This window comes from Myxocyprinus asiaticus, chromosome 6, assembly GCF_019703515.2.
Source record: "Myxocyprinus asiaticus isolate MX2 ecotype Aquarium Trade chromosome 6, UBuf_Myxa_2, whole genome shotgun sequence".
In the NCBI taxonomy this organism is placed as follows: domain Eukaryota; kingdom Metazoa; phylum Chordata; class Actinopteri; order Cypriniformes; family Catostomidae; genus Myxocyprinus; species Myxocyprinus asiaticus.
Genome location: NC_059349.1, coordinates 1,978,210 through 1,999,933, shown reverse-complemented (window position 1 = coordinate 1,999,933; position 21,724 = coordinate 1,978,210). Strand labels below are relative to the sequence as shown.

The following is a 21,724-nucleotide window of genomic DNA, read 5'->3' as shown; positions in this document are numbered from 1 at the left end:
TTAAAACAGTTCTGTGAATGAATCTACACGTTCTTAGTGTTCATTCTTCCTATTGACTGGGTTTATTTTACAAAATATTTTCTGTTATGTAATTTTGCCTCACAGATTTGTGAGGCAAAATTGAGCAATCCGATGGCAAAGTTGTCGTGGGGACTCGTGGGAGTTCATGGACCTTTTGAGTTTAGAGGGATTGTCGCCGGTTGGCGCTGTCGTGCGCGGGGTTAATGCGCACGTTTTTCTTTTTTCTGTTTGTTTTGTTCGGGGGTTGATTGTTTCACTATTGGGGAAGGTGGTCTATATAATTTTGTTTTTGACACACAATTTATTTTTTCTTCTATATCAATATGTCAAATGTTAATAAGAGTGTACTATCTCTCTCCACATGGAATGTGAATGGGTTGGGGCACCCCATAAAAAGAAGGAAGGTTATTACTTTTCTTAAACGTAAGAAATATGATATAGTGTTTCTTCAAGAAACACATCTCTCCCGCAGGAAGCGGAAAAATTTGGGAAGATATGGGGTGGACATGTTTTCTTTAGTGTTGTCTCAAGTAAGAGCAAGGGAGTCATTATATTGGTAAATAAACATCTACAATTCAAATGTCTCAAACAGAGCAAAGATAAATTAGGAAGAGTAATTATTGTTTTAGCTGAAATTCAAGGGCAAAGGTTGATTTTGGCTAATATTTACGCACCTAATGCTGATGATCATGGCTTTTTTATAGATCTTGAAGGGATGTTGCAAACCGTTGGCACCCCTCATTATATAATATTGGGAGGAGACTTTAATCTTTTGATGGACTCAGTGCTTGATCATAGTGAAGCAAAAGTGTGCAAATCCCCTTGAGCAACATTGATGCTTCACAGGATGTGTAAAAATCTTGGTCTTACAGACATTTGGAGACTTCTGAACCCATCTGGTAGGGACTATACATTTTTTTTCCATCGGTCCACAAGATTTATTCTAGAATAGATTTTTTTTTAATATCCAAATCCCTTATTTCATCTGTTGTTGATTGCTCAATTGGAAATATCTTAGTCTCAGATCACGTCCTGGTAAGTTTAGAGGTGATGCCACATATAGAGAAAAATAAATCTTATAGTTGGCGCCTTAATGTGTCCCTTTTGCAAAATCCTGATTTCCAACAAATGTTAAAGACTGAAATCAGTGTTTATATGGAGACCAACTGGTCCTCGGTATCCTCTGTGGGCGTGGCTTGGGAGGCACTTAAGGCGGTTCTTAGGGGTCGGATCATACAGTATGCCTCATTCATCAAAAAATCCAAAGCACAAGAACTCGTGGAGTTGGAAGGAAATATTAAAAGTGCAGAGGCAGAGCTGAAGCGCCGTATGTCATCTGATGGCCTCAGAGAATTGACTCGTTTGAAATACAGATATAATACTATTCTGTCACAGAAAGTGGAGTTTTGGTTATTCAGGGACAAGACAGTCATACTTTGAGTCAGGTGATAAAGTAGGAAAACTTTTGGCTAGATATATAAAGCAGAGAGAGTCTTTTTCTATCATTCCCTCAGTGAAATCTGCTTGTGGTGAAATATTTACCTCGGCTGTTGATATTAATAATGCTTTTAAAGAGTTCTATCTTGATCTCTATAGGTCCATGTCTTCGTCTACTGATGAAGATATTAGGAACTTTGTGGAACCATTAGAGCTCCCTAAACTGACGAATGAGCAAAAAAACTCTCTTGATTCTGAGATCACCTTGGAGGAGTTCGATGAGGTAATTAAGTCCCTGCCTACAGGCAAGGCTCCAGGGCCTGACGGCTTTGCCGCTGAGTTTTTCAAATCTTATGCTACAGAACTGGCGCCACTTTTGTTAGAAGTTTATACTGATTCATTAAAGAATGGAAAGCTTCCGCCAACCATGACACAAGCCCGGATCAGTCTGATTCTAAAAAAGGATAAAGATCCAAGCGAGTGTAAAAGTTACCGCCCAATTTCGCTGATCCAGTTAGATGTAAAAATTTTGTTCAAAATTCTGGCTAATCGATTAAGTTATGACATCTCTTATACATATAGATCAGATGGGGTTTATTCGAGGCCGTAGTTCTTCTGATAATATTAGGTGTTTCATCAATATCATGTGGTCAGTAGCAAATGAACAATCTCCGGTTGCTGCCATCTCTCTTGACGCCGAAAAGGTGTTTGATATGGTAGAATGGGATTATCTTTTCAAGATTTTGGAAAGGTATGGGTTCGGGAATACATTTATTGGTTGGATTAAGTTACTTTATAGACACCCTGTAGCAGCGGTACAAACAAATGGGTTAATTTCAGATTATTTTACTCTGGATAGGGGCACCCGGCAGGGTTGCCCTCTTTCCCCATTATTGTTCTGTCTTGCCCTGGAACCATTAGCAGCTGCGATAAGAAAGGAGGATGATTTTCCAGGGGTGACGGCGGGAGGTGTAGCGCATAAGCTTCTGCTTTACGCAGATGATATTTTATTATACGTCTCCGACCCCACTAGATCCATGCCTTGCCTCCACAAAATTATTAACTCCTTTTCCAAATTCTCAGGATACAGAGTCAATTGGTCTAAATCTGAAGCTTTGGCTTTGACAGCGTACTGTCCAGTAACGGCTTTCCAGCCGGGCGCCTTCATGTGGCCCAAACAGGGAATTAAGTATTTGGGAATTTTATTCCCAGCAAATTTGTCTGATTTAGTCAGAGTTAATTTTGATCCCTTAATAAAAAGGTTTTCGAATGATGTGGACAGGTGGGCTTCATTACACTTATCGATGATTGGGAAGGTTAATGTTAATTATAATAAATTGCATTCCAAAATTTAACTATCTGCTACAATCTCTCCCTGTAGATGTCCCTCTCTCTTATTTTAAGCAATTTGATAGCATAGTGAAGTCCTTCATTTGGAATGGTAAGCATCCCAGGTTAAATTTCAGTAAATTGCATAGGCCGATTGACAAAGGTGGGTTAGGCCTACCCAAGATTTTATTTTATTATTATGCATTCAGTCTCAGACATTTGGTTCATTGGTCGCTTCCACCTGAGAGAGCTCCTCCCTGGTTTTGTATTGAAAAGGAAGTTCTTGCCCCTATCTCGCCACTGCAAAGCCTTTCGATTAAACTAGCTGGAGAGGTTAAGTCGCACCCCGTTATTTTGCATTTACACTCGATATGGACAAAAGTGTCCAGAGTGTTTAATTCTGATATTTATTTAAATGTTGCCTCGAGCATATGGCAGAACCCTAAACTATGCATTAATAAGTCCCCTTTTTGTTGGTCAGATTGGATTGTGAGGGGGGTTAATGCACTTGGTGACCTATATGAGGGTGGAGTATTGAGATCTTTTGAAAATTTGGTTCAACATTTTGGGATTCCCAGATTTCAGTTTTATAAGTATTTACAGCTGCGCCACCTGCTCTGCTCTGTTTTGGAAGTACCATACACCCCCCTAGAGCGGCAGATACTCTGGAAGTGGTGATTGCTGCTTTTGGGAAGGGTCATGAGGCATCAGTGTATTACTCCTTGTTAATTCAGAGTCTGGGGGACCGAGCTTTAAATTCTCTTAAAAGATTATGGGAGAAAGATTTAAACTTGGTATTGGAGGAGGGAGTGTGGGCAAGGATTCTAAAAAACATAAAGTCTGCATCTAGAGATGCAAGGGTTCACCTTATGCAATTTAAGATTTCACATAGATTTTATTGGACCCCCTCTAGATTGTATAGGCTTGGTCTTAAGGACACACACATCTGCTGGCAATGCCATACTGAAGATGGAGACACTATCCATGTTTTTTGGGGGTGCCTTAAGATCCAAGAATTTTGGCTGAAGGTGCAAAGTTTTGTGTGTGATGTGTTGGGCACTCAGGTCTTGTTCTGCCCCAGACTCTGTATTTTGGGTGATAGGGAGGTCATGGATTTGGTAGATAAGCACATGAAGGACTGGGTTTTGACCGGTGTGATGATTGGTAGACAGGTTATTTTGAGGAGTTGGAAGTCGGATGGAGCACCCTCGTTCCCGGAGTGGTGCGCGGAGATGGGGAGGGTGGCTGCCTTCGAGGAGGGGTCGAGTATTAGGATGAAACATTGGGTTAGGGAAACTTACAATAAGAAATGGGGCAATTATTTAGCATTTTTGAGGGAATCTTGAGGTGGGGCGGTGGAGGGAGTAATTTAAAGTTTTTATTTTTTTTATTTTTTATTATTATTATACTTGATTATTGTATGTTATTTTATGTTGTTGTTTTAGTTTTATGTGTGTGTGTGTCTATATTCTATTGACCACAGGGGTGTTCGTGGGGGGGTCAGGGTGGTTTGAGAGTTTGGTAGGGGGAGGGGATATAGTGGGGGTTTAATGTTAAAAGTTTTTGATTCATTATATAGATGTTGTTGTATTTCTTGTGTTAATTTATGATTCAATAAAAATTTTAATAACAAAAAAAAAAAAAAGAAAAAAAAAGATGGTTATTTATATTACAGCTTTAGTGTGTCAATATGAAATATAAATGTTAAACTCCCAAACATTACTTCTGCAAATAGAAATGATTAGAATAGAAGAACAGGGAGCCCTGCAACAGATGTCATGGCCCCCACTGAACATTGTGTCAGTCTGAGATTACATAAAGAGACAGAAGCAATTGAGACAGCCTAAACAGATAGAAGAACTGCGGCAAATTCTCCAAGAAGCTTGGAACATCCTATCTGCCAACAACCAAGAAAAACTGTGTCCAGGTGTACCTAGGAGAATTGGTGCTGTATTAAAGGCAAAGGTTGTCACACCGAATATTGATTTAGCTTTTTTTTTTTTGTTTACTGAACTTTGTATGACATTAAGTGATAAATGAAAACTATTTGTCATTATTTTTGAAGACATCCTCACTATGCAACATTTTTCACAAGTGCCTAAAACTTTTGCACAGTACTGTATATATATATATCTATCTATCTACCTGTCTATATATGTGTGTGTGTGTGTGTGTGTGTGTGTATGTTCTCTGTGCAGTAACGGATATCTATATGTGTTCTCTGAACCCATATATATATATATATATATATATATATATATATACACACACTGATCAGCCACAACATTAAAACCACTGAGAGGTGAAGTGAATAACATTTATTATCTTGTTACAATGGCACCTGTCAAGGGGTGGGATATACAGGTGCATCTCAATAAATTAGAATGTCGTGGAAAAGTTCATTTATTTCAGTAATTCAACTCAAATTGTGAAACTCGTGTATTAAATAAATTCAATGCACACAGACTGAAGTAGTTTAAGTCTTTGGTTCTTTTAATTGTGATGATTTTGGCTCACATTTAACAAAAACCCACCAATTCACTATCTCAAAAAATTAGAATACATCATAAGACCAATAAAAAAACAAAACATTTTTAGTGAATTGTTGGCCTTCTGGAAAGTATGTTCATTTACTGTATATGTACTCAATACTTGGTAGGGGCTCCTTTTGCTTTAATTACTGCCTCAATTCGGCGTGGCATGGAGGTGATCAGTTTGTGGCACTGCTGAGGTGGTATGGAAGCCCAGGTTTCTTTGACAGTGGTCTTCAGCTCATCTGCATTTTTTGGTCTCTTGTTTCTCATTTTCCTCTTGACAATACCCCATAGATTCTCTATGGGGTTCAGGTCTGGTGAGTTTGCTGGCCAGTCAAGCACACCAACACCATGGTCATTTAACCAACTTTTGGTGCTTTTGGCAGTGTGGGCAAGTGCCAAATCCTGCTGGAAAATGAAATCAGCATCTTTAAAAAGCTGGTCAGCAGAAGGAAGCATGAAGTGCTCCAAAATTTCTTGGTAAACGGGTGCAGTGACTTTAGGTTTCAAAAAACACAATGGACCAACACCAGCAGATGACATTGCACCCTAAATCATCACAGACTGTGGAAACTTAACACTGGACTTCAAGCAACTTGGGCTATGAGCTTCTCCACCCTTCCTCCAGACTCTAGGACCTTGGTTTCCAAATGGAATACAAAACTTGCTCTCATCTGAAAAGAGGACTTTGGACCACTGGGCAACAGTCCAGTTCTTCTCCTTAGCCCAGGTAAGACGCCTCTGACGTTGTCTGTGGTTCAGGAGTGGCTTAACAAGAGGAATACGACAACTGTAGCCAAATTCTTTGACACGTCTGTGTGTGGTGGCTCTTGATGCCTTGACCCCAGCCTCAGTCCATTCCTTGTGAAGTTCACCCAAATTCTTGAATCGATTTTGCTTGACAATCCTCATAAGGCTGCGGTTCTCTCGGTTGGTTGTGCATCTTTTTCTTCCACACTTTTTCCTTCCACTCAACTTTCTGTTAACATGCTTGGATACAGCACTCTGTGAACAGCCAGCTTCTTTGGCAATGAATGTTTGTGGCTTACCCTCCTTGTGAAGGGTGTCAATGATTGTCTTCTGGACAACTGTCAGATCAGCAGTCTTCCCCATGATAGTGTAGCCTAGTGAACCAAACTGAGAGACCATTTTGAAGGCTCAGGAAACCTTTTGCAGGTGTTTTGAGTTGATTAGCTGATTGGCATGTCACCATATTCTAATTTGTTGAGATAGTGAATTGGTGGGTTTTTGTTAAATGTGAGCCAAAATCATCACAATTAAAAGAACCAAAGACTTAAACTACTTCAGTCTGTGTGCATTGAATTTATTTAATACACGAGTTTCACAATTTGAGTTGAATTACTGAAATGAACTTTTCCATGACATTCTAATTTATTGAGATGCACCTGTATACACCGATCAGCCACAACATTAAAACCAAAACAGCTCTGACCCATCGAGGCATGGACTCAGCAAGACCTCTGAAGGTGTCCTGTGGTATCTGGCACCAAGACATTAGCAGCAGATCTTTCAAGTCCTGTAAGTTGCGAGGTGGGGCCTCCATGGATCGGACTTGCTGGTCCAGCACATCCCATAGATGCTCAATCGGATTGAGATCTGGGGAATTTGGAGGCCAAGTCAACACCTTGAACTGTTTGTCAATCCGTTCCTGAACAATTTTTGCAATGTGGCAGGGCACATTATCCCACTGAAAGAGGCCACTAAAATCAGGGAATACCGTTGCCATGAAGGGGTGTACGTGGTTTGCAGCAATCTTTGGGTAGGTGGTACGTTTCAAAGTAACATTCACATGAATGCCAGGACCCAAGATTTCCTAGCAGAACATTGCCCAGAGCGTCACACTGCCTCCACCGGCCTGCCTCCTTCCCATAGTGCATCCTGCTGCCATCTCTTCCCCAGGTAAATGACGCACACGCACCCACCATCCACATGATCTAAAAGAAAACGTGATTCACCAGACCAGGCCACCTTCGTCCATGGTCCAGTTCTGATGCTTACGTACCCATTGTAGGCGCTTTCTGAGGTGGACAGGGGTCAGCATGGGTACTCTGACCGGACTGCGGCTATGCAGCCCCATACGCAGCAAGCTGTGATGTACTGTGTGTTCTGACACCTTTCTATCATGGCCAGCTTTAAGTTTTTCAGCGATTTGTGCTACAGTAGCTGTTCTGTGGGATTGGACCAGATGGGCTAGCCTTCGCTACCCACACGCATCAATGAGCCTTGGGTGCCCATGACCCTGTGGCCGGTTCACCGGTTGTCCTACCTTGGACCACTTTTGGTAAGTACTAACCAGTGATGGGCAGTAGCTTCGCTACAAATAGCGAAGCTATTAGCTTAACTACATTTCTGAGTAGCGAGACTGTAACTTTGCTAGTTTTTAAATCAAGTAGCTTTTCAGAAGTGAAGCTATATTTTTGACAAGGTAGCGGTGTAGCATTGACAACCTACACCGCTACATCATGCCTTGTACCCAGTGTTTACTAATGCCAGTTTTGAATCTGAACTAAAGATGTCCGATCACAAATAAATCGCTCATTTGAGTCGACTCTTTACGATGAATTGGTCACACGTGTTCGAAAAGCAGTCTGAATCGGTTTGCGATTCAATCTGAATGACTCGATGTTTGTGCTCGCTCTGCTGAATCATTTGGCATGCACTCTCACTTGTCAACAAGCTCATTGAATATTTTATAACATGGCAAATAAAGATAACGCTGGTTGCAGTGGATCTACAATCATTCAATGGAAACCAAACCTGCAAATACATCCTATCGTTTGCCAGTGATGAAGAAAGTCTTTATTAAGTTCATTACATGTGCAGCTTGTGAATGACTTCTGCAGGTAAAGAAATTTTCCAACCAAAAGTTTATCAAAACACTTATTAGCCTACATGAAAAAAAAAAAAAAAAAAAAAAAAGTACCATGACATTACCATGTTTTTTGGACATGTACCATTACTTGGGAGCACCATGTTAATACAATGGTATATGAATGTGGTAATATAGCGAAGTACCATGGTATTTTTTTTTTATGACCTCGAAGCACCATGTAAATACAATAGTATATGAATATGGTAATCATATCAAATTACCATGGTAGTAACATGGTATACTGTGAAGTACTTTGAAGCATCATGCAACTACAGAATGGTGCATTAATAGTTGTATATCAAAGTACTATGGTATAACCATCTGATACCATCAGAAATCACATTGTTGTGCTCTCTCTCACTCACACTCTCTCTCTCACACACACACACACACACACACACACACACACACGGAATTTGACCTCTTATCAAAAGCTTCCAGTACATACAGTAATACAACAGCTAGACACAGAATTACAGTATAAGATGAATAGTATACTGTATGTACACATAGGTTTTATACAGAAATGTGCAATTAAATTGGCATGGGTTTGTAGAGGCAGTAGTATAAATATAAAAAATAAAACGTAAAAATAGTGATTTTTCATATTGAACACATGGGTTTGTATAGGTAGCATGCCTAAATACGAATTAATGTGTTTGTTTTATTTATGTGCACATACATATTGCACCTACTGCATACTGTATTGCACTAACCTGTAATATACTGTACCATGGCTTTGATAAACGTCTTTGTCTATGACAGTATGCTCTGTGCATCTGCAGTTGAAAAAAGTGAAGTAGCTTAAATGTAGCAAGCTACTTTTGGCGTGTAGCTTGTAGTTAACTTAATACTTTTTCTGAAGTTTAGCTTTTAGCTAAGCTTAACTAATTTTTCTGTTGAGTAGTTGGTAGCTTAGCTAGCTACATTTTTTGAGTAGTTTGCCCAACACTGGCACTAACCACTGCATACTGGGAACACCCCACAAGACCTGCCGTATTGGAGATGCTCTGACCCAGTCATCTATCCATCACAATTTGGCCCTTGTCAAAGTCATTCAGATCCTTACGCTTGCCCATTTTTCCTGCTTCCAACACATGAAATTTAAGAACTGACTGTTCACTTGCTGCCTAATATATATACAGGTGCATCTCAATAAATTAGAATGTCGTGGGAAAGTTCATTTATTTCAGTAATTCAACTCAAATTGTGAAACTCGTGTATTAAATAAATTCAGTGCACACAGACAAGTAGTTTAAGTCTTTGGTTCTTTCAATTGTGATGATTTTGGCTCACATTTAACAAAAACCCACCAATTCACTATCTCAACAAATTAGAATATGGTGACATGCCAATCAGCTAATCAACTCAAAACACCTGCAAAGGTTTCCTGAGCCTTCAAAATGGTCTCTCAATTTGGTTCACTAGGCTACACAATCATGGGGAAGACTGCTGATCTGACAGTTGTCCAGAAGACAATCATTGACACCCTTCACAAGGAGGGTAAGCCACAAACATTCATTGCCAAAGAAGCTGGCTGTTCACAGAGTGCTGTATCCAAGCATGTTAACAGAAAGTTGAGTGGAAGGAAAAAGTGTGGAAGAAAAAGATGCACAACCAACCAAGAGAACCGCACCCTTATGAGGATTGTCCAGCAAAATTGATTCAAGAATTTGGGTGAACTTCAAAGGAATGGACTGAGGCTGGGGTCAAGGCATCAAGAGCCACCACACACAGACGTGTCAAGGAATTTGGCTACAGTTGTTGTATTCCTCTTGTTAAGCCACTCCTGAACCACAGACAACGTCAGAGGCGTCTTACCTGGGCTAAGGAGAAGAAGAACTGGACTGTTGCCCAGTGTTCCAAAGTCCTCTTTTCAGATGGGAGCAAGTTTTGTATTTCATTTGGAAACCAAGGAGGAAGGGTGGAGAAGCTCATAGCCCAAGTTGCTTGAAGTCCAGTGTTAAGTTTCCACAGTCTGTGATTTAGGGTGCAATGTCATCTGCTGGTGTTGGTCCATTGTGTTTTTTGAAAACTAAAGTCACTGCACCCGTTTACCAAGAAATTTTGGAGCACTTCATGCTTCCTTCTGCTGACCAGCTTTTTAAAGATGCTGATTTCATTTTCCAGCAGGATTTGGCACTTGCCCACACTGCCAAAAGCACCAAAAGTTGGTTAAATGACCATGGTGTTGGTGTGCTTGACTGGCCAGCAAACTCACCAGACCTGAACCCCATAGAGAATCTATGGGGTATTGTCAAGAGGAAAATGAGAAACAAGAGACCAAAAAATGCAGATGAGCTGAAGACCACTGTCAAAGAAACCTGGGCTTCCATACCACCTCAGCAGTGCCACAAACTGATCACCTCCATGCCACGCCGAATTGAGGCAGTAATTAAAGCAAAAGGAGCCCCTACCAAGTATTGAGTACATATACAGTAAATGAACATACTTTCCAGAAGGCCAACAATTCACTAAAAATGTTTTGTTTTTTTATTGGTCTTATGATGTATTCTAATTTTTTGAGATAGTGAATTGGTGGGTTTTTGTTAAATGTGAGCCAAAATCATCACAATTAAAAGAACCAAAGACTTAAACTACTTCAGTCTGTGTGCATTGAATTTATTTAATACACGAGTTTCACAATTTGAGTTGAATTACTGAAATAAATGAACTTTTCCACGACATTCTAATTTATTGAGATGCACCTGTATGTATGTGTTCTCTGTGCTGTAACCAATATGTATATTCCCTGTGCTGCGATCAATATACCTGTATGTGTTCTATGTACTGTGACCAATATATCTGTATGTGTGCTTTATGCTGTAACTGATATATACAGTTAAAGTCAGAAGTTTACATTCACCTTAGCCAAATACATTTAAGTTTTTCACAATTCCTGACATTTAATCGTAGAAAATTTTCCCTGTCTTAGGTCAGTTAGGATCACTATTTTAAGAATGTGAAATGTCAGAATAATAGTAGAGAGAATGATTTATTTCAGCTTTTATTTCTTTCATCACATTCCCAGTGGGTCAGAAGTTTACATACACTTTATTAGTATTTGGTAGCATTGCCTTTAAATTGTTTAACTTGGGTCAAACGTTTTGGTTAGACTTCCACAAGCTTCTCTCAATAAGTTGCTGGAATTTTGGCTCATTCCTCCAGACAGAACTGGTGTAACTGAGTCAGGTTTGTAGGCCTCCTTGCTCGCACATGCTTTTTCAGTTGTGCCCACACATTTTCTATCGGACTGGGCTTTGTGATGGCCACACCAATACCTTGACTTTGTTGTCCTTAAGCCATTTTGCCACAACTTTGGAGGTATGCTTGGGGTCATTGTCCATTTGGAAGACCCATTTGTGACAGATCTTTAACTTCCTGGCTGATGTCTTGAGATGTTTATCAATTTATCCACATAAATTTCCTTCCTCATGATGCCATCTATTTTGTGAAGTGCACCAGTCACTCCTGCAGCAAAGCACCCCCACAACATGATGCTGCCATCCCCATACTTCACAGTTGGGATAGTATTCTTCAGCTTGTAAGCCTCACCCTTTTTCCTCCAAACATGACTGTTTGGTCATTATGGCCAAACAGTTCAAATTTTGTTGTTTCATCAAACCAGAGAACATTTCTCCAAAAAGTAAGATCTTTGTCCCCATGTGCACTTGCAAACTGTAGTCTGTCTTTTTTATGGCAGTTTTGGAGCAGTGGCTTCTTCCTTGCTGAGCAGTCTTTCAGGTTATGTAGATATAGGACTAGTTTTACTGTGGATATAGATACTTGTCTACCTGTTTCCTCCAGCATCTTCACACTACTTTACTGTTGTTCTGGGATTGATTTGCACTTTTTGCACCAAACTAGGTTCATCTCTAGGAGACAGAATGCTTCTCCTTCCTGAACGATACGATGGCTACGTGGTCCCATGGTGTCTATACTTGCATACTATTGTTTGTACAGATGAACATGGTACCTTCAGGCATTTGAAATTGCTCCCAAGAATGAACCAGACTTGTAGAGATCCACAATTTTTTTTTTCAGAGGTCTTGGCTGATTTCTTTTGATTTTCCCATGATGTCAGGCAAAGAGACACCGAGTTTGAAGGTAGACCTTAAAATACATCCACAGGCAGACCTCCAATTGACTCCAATTATTCAATTAGCCTATTAGAAGCTAATTGGCAAGTTGCCTAAAGGCTTGACATAATTTTCTGGAATTTTTCAAGCTGCTTAAAGGCACAGTTAACTTAGTGTATGTAAACATCTGACCCACTGGAATTGTGATATAGTCAATTAAAAATGAAACAATCTGTCTGTAAACAAAGTACACGTCCTAAACAACTTGCCAAAACTATAGTTTGCTAATATAAAATCTGTCGGCCATGATCCCCAGATCATCAATGATCCTTCACCTGTCGTCTAATGGTTAGACAGAGACCTGGAGATGCCTTCAAGCCACAGTGTCTCGCACCCACTGTGAAATTTGGTGGAGGATCGGTGATGATCTGGGGGTGCTTCAAAAAGGCTGGAATCAGGCAGATTCATCTTTGTATAGGACGCATGACTCAAGCCACGTACAAGGTTATCCTGAAAGAAAACGTGCTTCCTTCTGCTCTGACAATGTTCCCCAACTCTAAGGATTGTCTTTTCCAGCAGGACAATGCTCCATGCCGCACAGCCAGGTCAATCAAGGTGTGGATGGAGGAGCACCGGATCAAGACCCTGTCATGGCCAGCCCAACCCCATTGAAAACCTCTGGAATGTGATCAAGAGAAAGATGGATGGTCACAAGCCATCAAACAAAGCCGAGCTGCTTGAATCTTTGCACCAGGAGTTGCATAATGTCGCCCAACAGCAATGTGAAAGACTGGTAGAGAGCATGCCAAGACGCATGAAAGCTGTGATTGAAAATCAGAGTTATTCCACCAAATATTGATTTTTGAACTCTTCCCAAGTTAAAACATTAGTATTGTTTTGTTTAAAAATTAATATGAATGTTTTCTTTGCATTATTCGAGGTCTGAAAACACTGCATCTTTTTTGTTATTTTGACCAGTTGTCATTTTCAGCAAATAAATGCTCTAAATGACAATATTGTTATTTGGAATTTGGGAGAAATGTTGTCAGTACTTTATAGAATAAAACAAAAATGTTCGTTTTACTCAAACACATACCTATAAATAGTAAATTCAGAGAAACTGATAATTTTGCAGAGGCCTCTTAAATTTTTCCAGAGTTATATGTTCTCTGTGGTGTAACCGATATATGTGTTTTCTGTGCTATTACAGATATACCTGTATGTGTTCTCTGTACTGTAACTGAGCTTCATATTCTCTTTGCTGGTTCTTCAGACGGTCTTCTTTAGTTTTGATGAAGTTCTCATAATCACCGCGGTAACTCTCCAGACGCTGTGAGTGCAGGTGTATGATGTCCGTTACAACAGCGTTCAGAAAGTTACGATCGTGAGACACCACGAGGATGGTGGACTGCCATGTCTAAAGCAAAGAAAGGTAAAAAAAAAAAAAGATCATAAAGTGGTGCTGTAACCACAAACTCATGAAATTTACAGTAAAGTTAACATTTACATGTCAATCTTAGACACACTTTTAATATGTAATACATGGCATGGACTCACTTGTAAATAGTTCTCCAGCCACAGAATGGCTCTGACGTCCAACATGTTTGTGGGCTCTGAATAAATGAATAATCAACAATTAATTCACACTGTATTAACCTATTGTGTTTTAATAATATAAAAACATCTGTATGAATGTAAACGTTTTACTTACCATCTAGTAACAACAGATCAGGCCTGTAATATATCATCAGAAAAATAACATCAGTTAAACAGAACTCAAACTAAGAGTTACTTTTCCATTTTAAATAATCTATTAATAAATTACAAATTTTTACAAATTCTGATGAATTAATTAACTTACAATGGCAAGAAAAAATATGTGAACCCTTTGGAATTAACTTGTTTTCTGCATTAATTGGTCATAAAATGTGATCTCATCTTCATCAAAGTCTGTGTTGTGGAAAAAGTATGTCAACCCTTGGATTTAGTAACTGGTCGATCCTTCTTTGGCAGCAATAACTTCAATCGATCGTTTACGGTAGCTGCGGATTAGACACCCAACTTCTACTGAGCTTCAGCTGGTGCACAGCCACCCTGACATTATCCTGTAGGATATCTTTTTCCCTTGATGATGGCAAACAGTCCAGGAGCAGCAAAGCAGCCCCAAATCATGATGCTCCATCCACCGTGCTTCACCGATGGGATGATGTTTTCATGTTGGTATGTCACCCTTTTTATGCCATATGTAGTGCTGCGTGTTCTTCCCAAACAATTCAACCTTAGTTTTATCAGTACACAAAACTTTTTCCCAGTAGCGTTTTATAGTGTCAAGGTGGTCTTTGGCAAACTTCTGGCATGCAGCAATGTTCTTGTTGGAAAGCAGCAGCTTCCTTCTTGGTGTACTGCCATGGACATCATGCCTGTTTAGTGTTTTCGTATAGGACTCATGAACAGAAATGTTAACCAGTTCCAATGATTCTTTCAAGTCTTTAGCTGTCACTCTAGGGTTCTTTTTTTTACCTCATTAAGCATTCTGCGGTGTGTCCTTTGAGTCATCTTGGCTGGATGGCCACTTCTAAGGAGAGTAACCACAGTACTAAATCGTCTCCATTTATAGACAATTTGTCTCCTTTCCAGCTTTATGCAAAGCAACAATTCTTGATCGTAGGTCTTCTGAGATCTCTTTTTTGCAAGGCATGGTCCATGTCAGCAGATGCTTCTTGTTAATAGCAAACTCAAAATGTTGGAGTGCTTTTTATAAGTCAAGGTAGCTCTAACCCACGCCTCCAATCTCATTTCATTAATTGGATGCCAGGTTTGCCAACTCCTGACTAAACAGGTTTTGTTGACATCATTAGCCTGTGGGGTTCACATACTTTTTCCAACCTACACTGTGAATGTTTGATTGATGTATTCAGTATGTACAAGAACAATACAATAATTTGTGTGTTTAGTTAAAACAGATTGTTTGTTCATTATTGTAACTTAGATGAAGATTAAACCAAATTTTCAAACCAAATTTACACATAAATGCAGGTCATTCCAAAGGGTTCACATACTTTTTCTTGCCACTGTATCTTTTAAACTATAAACATTTATAAGTTTAGTTAAAAAGACTACAACAATTCTAAAAGTTTTGTTTATGAATATAATAACTTACCGTGCAAACAGGGCTCGTGCTAAAGCTAACCTCATCCTCCAACCTCCAGAAAACTCCCTAACACAGAGTATACATCAATAACTACTACAGCAATCATAATGTATCAGAATACTACTTCATATTAAGATATATTCATGACATATAAAAGATGCCCATATTTGTTTTAGCACTGAATGTATCACACCAAAGTAATGTCTAAATTTATCATTGAGACACTGTGGTGTAATCATTATACAGTTGTGCTCAAAAGTTTGCATACCCTTGGAGAATTGGTAATATATGTACCATTTTTAAAGAAAACATGAGTGAGCAGGCAAAACACGTTTCTTTTATTTCTTATGGGATTTATACTCAACTGTAGGTTATAACAGAATGGCACAATCATAAAACAAAACATGGCAACAAAGAAAAAAATTAAATGACCCCTGTTCAAAAGTCTGCATACCCTTAGTTCTTAATACTGTGTATTGCCCCCTTTAGCATCAATGACAGCGTGCAGTCTTTTGTAATAGTTGTCTATGAGGCCCCAAATTCTTGCAGGTGGTATAACTGCCCATTCGTCTTGACAAAATGCTTCCAGGTCATGCAAAGTCTTTGGTTGTCTTGCATGAACTGCACGTTTGAGATCTCCCCAGAGTGGCTGGATGATATTAAGGTCAGGAGACTGTGATGACCACTCCAGAACCTTCATCTTTTTCTGCTGTAACCACTGGAGGGTCAACTTGGCCTTGTGCTTAGGGTCATTGTCATGCTGGAAAGTCCAAGAGCGTCCCAAGCGCAGCTTTCATGCAGAAGAATGCAAATTGTCTGCCAGTATTTTCTGATAACATGCTGCATTCATCTTGCCATCAATTTTCACAAGATTCCCCGTGCCTTTAGAGCTCACACACCCCCAAAACATCAGTGAGCCACCACCATTCTTCACAGTGGGGATGGTATTCTTCTCACTATAGGCCTTGCTGACCCCTCTCCAAACATAGCGCTTATGGTTGTGACCATAAAGCTCTATTTTGGTCTCGTCACTCCAAATTACAGTGTGCCAGAAGCTGAGGCGTGTCAAGGTGTTGTCGGGCATATTGTAACCGGGCTTTTTTGAGTCATTGGCACGGTAAAGGCTTCTTTCTGGCAACTCGACAATGCAGCTCATTTTTGTTCAAGTATTGTCGTATTGTGCTCCTTGAAACAACCACACCGTCTTTTTCCAGAGCAGCCTGTATTTCTCCTGAGGTTACCTGTGGGTTTTTCTTTGTATCCCGAACAATTCTTCTGGCAGTTGTGGCTGAAATCTTTCTTGGTCTACCTGACCTGACCTGGGCTTGGTATCAAGAGATCCCTGAATTTTCCACTTCTTAATAAGTGATTGAACAGTACTGACTGGCATTTTCAAGGCACTGGATATCTTTTTATATCCTTTTCCATCTTTATAAAGTTCCATTACCTTGTTACGCAGGTCTTCTGTGTGTGTCACCTTGTGTGTCTGTAACAAGGCCAAACATTCAAGGGTATGTAAACTTTTGATCAGGGCCATTTGGGTGATTTCTGTTATCATTATGATTTAAAAAGGAGCCAAACAACTATGTGATAATAAATGGCTTCATATGATCACTACCCTTAAATAAAAGACAGTTTTTTTGTATGATCAGTCATATTTTCAAAATCAATGCCAAAATTTCACAATTTCTGCCAGGGAATGCAAACTTTTGAGCACAACTGTATAGACATTGCACTCACAGGGAGCAATTTTTAGCTGATGAGCATAACTAGAAACAATTTTTATCAAAATAGTTTTTATTATCATAAAATTCCATGACTTAACATTAACATTTCAGGAACAGAAAAATCAAAATTTTCAAATTCCCTAATCTTGCCAGGTTTTCCATGAACAAGGGAACTCTGACTCTACATATCTTCCAGGAAGTCTCTTGACTGTGCTGTTAATGTGGTCTGCCTACTAAAAAAAAATCTAAAAAAAAGGTTCACATGCTGTACTGACTAAAAATAGCGTGTGCATCATGACTGAAAAAGAAACTGCCCATTTTTACTAGTTCTTGGTGAACGTCTATACTTATCTTAGTGTCTAGTACACAATCAACACACTGCAATACTGAGCTATACTGCATGCTGACTAAATTGTTTTATATAACAAAAGTACTGATTTAGCCACATTCATTTTCAACTATTTTCTGAATTGATGTGTACTATCATCAGAGGTGGGTAGTAATGTGCTACATTTACTTTTTGGGGAAAAAATAGTTTTAGAGTAGGTTTAAAAGTGGGTACTTGTTACTCTCAAGTACATTTCTAATGAAATTTCTTTACTTTTACTTCTTTACAATGGGCGGTGTTCCTGTCGTTACATTACTGGGTTTAATTTTAATTAATGCGTAATTTATTGAGAGATTATTGAATGGGACTTTTACCAGAGCTGAAGTTCACACAGAGGCGTGCACTGCTGTCATAGACTGTCACTCAATCACTGCTGCAGCATCAAACTCTTCAAAGTGAAACACGTTCTTCGCTCCGCACAGTGAAAAAAAGAATAGTTTCGTCATGCAGTGCCTTCATTTAACACCAAGACAAGTGGATATTTCAAGATTAAAATCACAGCTTCAATTTAAGACAGCACGCTGAGGTAAATTTTGGCTCTAATCCTAACGCGGGCTTTTCTGTGTAATGTGATGGTCATTTTCAGGGTGATTCTGTAACTGGGCTCTTATGACGTCAGTTTTTAAGTGTACATATTTAAATAAGTGCAGCAATATATCAGTGCGCTTTGTCCCTTGTCCCGCATGTCATGAGCAGTATTTACGCATTTACCATGCACTCTCACGGGGTACTGGAAACTATCACAGCTACTTCAGGCAGATTAACTGTATAAATCCATTTAAACATCCAAATTAAGTGTAAATAAATGCTTTGGCTCTGCCGTTCACATGATTGACAACTGGAGCGCGAACAGACAGCATTTCTGCGTGTGCACAGCAAGGTGCGCGGGGCGCGCGAGAGGTGTGTGGGCGTGAGGATTGTATGGCAAAGAGAGTGGCTGTATCAGAAATCGTTCACTCGTTCAGTATTTCCTATATAGTGAATGGCAGTTAGTGCACTATACAGTTGTGCTCAAAAGTTTGCATACCCTGGCAGAAATTGTGAAATTTTGGCATTGATTTTGAAAATATGACTGATCATGCAAAAAAACTGTCTTTTATTTAAGGGTAGTGATCATATGAAGCCATTTATTATCACATAGTTGTTTGGCTCCTTTTTAAATCATAATGATAACAGAAATCACCCAAAAGGCCCTGATCAAAAGTTTACATACCATTGAATGTTTGGCCTTGTTACAGACACACAAGGTGACACACACAGGTTTAAATGGCAATTAAAGTTAATTTCCCACACCTGTGGCTTTTTAAATTGCAATTAGTGTCTGTGTATAAATAGTCAATGAGTTTGTTAGCTCTCACGTGGATGCGCTGAGCATGCTAGATACTGAGCCATGGGGAGCAGAAAAGAACTGTCAAAAGACCTGTGTAACAAGGTAATGGAACTTTATAAAGATGGAAAAGGATATAAAAAGACATCCAAAGCCTTGAAAATGCCAGTCAGTACTGTTCAATCACTTATTAAGAAGTGGAAAATTCAGGGATCTCTTGATACCATGCCAAGGTCAGGTAGACCAAGAAAGATTTCAGCCACAACTGCCAGAAGAATTGTTCGGGATACAAAGAAAAACCCACAGGTAACCTCAGGAGAAATACAGGCTGCTCTGGAAAAAGACAGTGTGGTTGTTTCAAGGAGCACAATACGACGATACTTGAACAGAAATTAGCTGCATGGTTGAGTTGCCAGAAAGAAGCCTTTACTGCACCAATGCCACAAAAAAGCCCGGTTACAATATGCCCGACAACACCTTGACATGCCTCACAGCTTCTGGCACACTGTAATTTGGAGTGACGAGACCAAAATAGAGCTTTATGGTCACAATCATAAGCGCTATGTTTGGAGAGGGGTCAGCAAGGCCTATAGTGAGAAGAATACCATCCCCACTGTGAAGCATGGTGGTAGCTCACTGATGTTTTGGGGGTGTGTGAGCTCTAAAGGCACGGGGAATCTTGTGAAAATTGATGGCAAGATGAATGCAGCATGTTATCAGAAAATACTGGCAGACAATTTGCATTCTTCTGCACGAAAGCTGCGCATGGGACATTCTTGGACTTTCCAGCATGACAATGACCCTAAGTACAAGGCCAAGTTGACCCTCCAGTGGTTACAGCAGAAAAAGGTGAAGGTTCTGGAGTGGCCATCACAGTCTCCTGACCTTAATATCATCCAGCCACTCTGGGGAGATCTCAAACGTGCAGTTCATGCAAGACAACCAAAGACTTTGCATGACCTGGAGGCATTTTGCCAAGACGAATGGGCAGCTATACCACCTGCAAGAATTTGGGGCCTCATAGACAACTATTACAAAAGACTGCACGCTGTCATTGATGCTAAAGGGGGCAATACACAGTATTAAGAACTAAGGGTATGCAGACTTTTGAACAGGGGTAATTAAATTTTTTCTTTGTAGCCATGTTTTGTTTTATGATTGTGCCATTCTGTTATAACCTACAGTTGAATATGAATCCCATAAGAAATAAAAGAAATGTGTTTTGCCTGCTCACTCATGTTTTCTTTAAAAATGGTACATATATTACCAATTCTCCAAGGGTATGCAAACTTTTGAGCACAACTGTATCTCAGCAGTGAGTGAATGAAATGAGTGAATTCAGACGCTGACGTATACAAAAAGCATCGGATCTCGGGGGCTGTCACAGAAACAACATCACATATGAGCTTTTAAAATACTTGGGCCTCTGGACTCTCTTTGGACTCTGCTGCCTTGTGCTTCACAGAAACCTGGCTGAGTGAAGCCATTCCAGACAGTGCGTTACATCTGCCGGGCTTTCAGCTGTTCAGAGCAGATCGCATCGTGGAGTTAACGGGGAAAACGATAGGTGGTGGAACATGCTTTTACATCAATTAATGTTGGTGTACAGATGTAACAGCGGTAAAGAGGATGTGCTGTCCTAATTTGGAAGCGCTCTTTATTAACTGTCAGCCGTTCTACTTGCCGCGGGAGTTTTCCTCATTCATTCTGGTGAGTGTGTATTTCACGCCAAACACGTGTGTAAACACAGCGCTGCAACAGCTGACTGATCACATCACAGACACAGAACAACAATACCCGGACTCAGTTATTATTATTCTTGGGGATTTTAACAAAGCAAATCTCACACATGAACTGCCCAAATACAAACAGCACATTACATGCCCCAACAGAGACAGGAACATACTGGATCATTGCTACACAACAATAAAGGATGCATATCGCTCTGTCCCTAGAGCAGTTTTGAGACTCTCTGATCAATGTCTTGTTCATCTTCTTCCAACCTACAGGCAGAAATTAAAATCAACCAAGCCAGTAATAAGGACTGTAAAGAGATGGACCAATGAAGCAGAGCGGGAACTACAAGCCTGCTTCGATTGCACGGACTGGAATGTTTTTGAGGCTGCAGACACCAATCCGGACGAGCTCACAGATACTGTTACATCATATATCAGTTTCTGTGAGGATATGTGCATTCCTACTAGGACTTATTTAAAGTTCAACAATTACAAACCGTGGTTTACAGCAGAGCCCAGGCAGCTTCGTCAGGCCAAAGAGGATGTTTACAGGGGTGGGGATAAAATCTTGTACAATCAGGCCAGGAACGCACTGAACAAGGAAATCAGAGTGGCTAAAAGAAGATACTCTGAGAAGCTGAAAAACAAGTTTTCAGCTAACGACCCAGCATCAGTGTGGAGTGGCATGAAACAACTCACAAATTACAGGACTCCTACCCCCAACTCTGTGGTGGACCAACAACTGGCTGACGACCTAAATGTGTTCTACTGCAGATTTGAAAGGCCCAATCTCATGCCCCACACCCACTCTGACCTTCACTTCACACAAACACCAACACCTCCTGCAACCCCCCTCCTGCTACTCAACCTGCACTTAAGATCTGTGAAGATGATGTGAGCCGGGTCTTTCGGAAACAAATGACAAGGAAAGCTTCAGGCCCAGATGGGGTCTCACCAGCGTGTCTTTGATCCTGTGCTAACCAGCTGGCCCCCATCTTCACACAGATCTTCAATAGATCACTGGAGCAGTGTGAAGTCCCATGCTGCTTCAAACGCTCAAGCATTATTCCTGTCCCAAAGAAACCAAAAATCACAGGACTTA

The 21,724-nt window shown here is 40.1% G+C and overlaps 1 protein-coding gene across 3 annotated transcripts in view; it reads right to left on the bottom strand.

The window, feature by feature from the left end:
* LOC127442867 (ATP-binding cassette sub-family F member 3-like) overlaps positions 1-21,724 on the bottom strand; it is a 63,689-nt gene that overhangs the window by 15,206 nt on the left and 26,759 nt on the right. For all 3 annotated transcript variants that reach the window (XM_051701148.1, XM_051701147.1, XM_051701149.1), the window contains exons 10-13: positions 15,454-15,510; positions 14,005-14,027; positions 13,851-13,906; positions 13,510-13,710 (exon numbers count right to left, since the gene is read on the bottom strand). In XM_051701148.1, the coding sequence (XP_051557108.1) occupies positions 13,510-13,710; positions 13,851-13,906; positions 14,005-14,027; positions 15,454-15,510 (337 nt within the window). The remainder of the gene's footprint in view (positions 1-13,509; positions 13,711-13,850; positions 13,907-14,004; positions 14,028-15,453; positions 15,511-21,724) is intronic.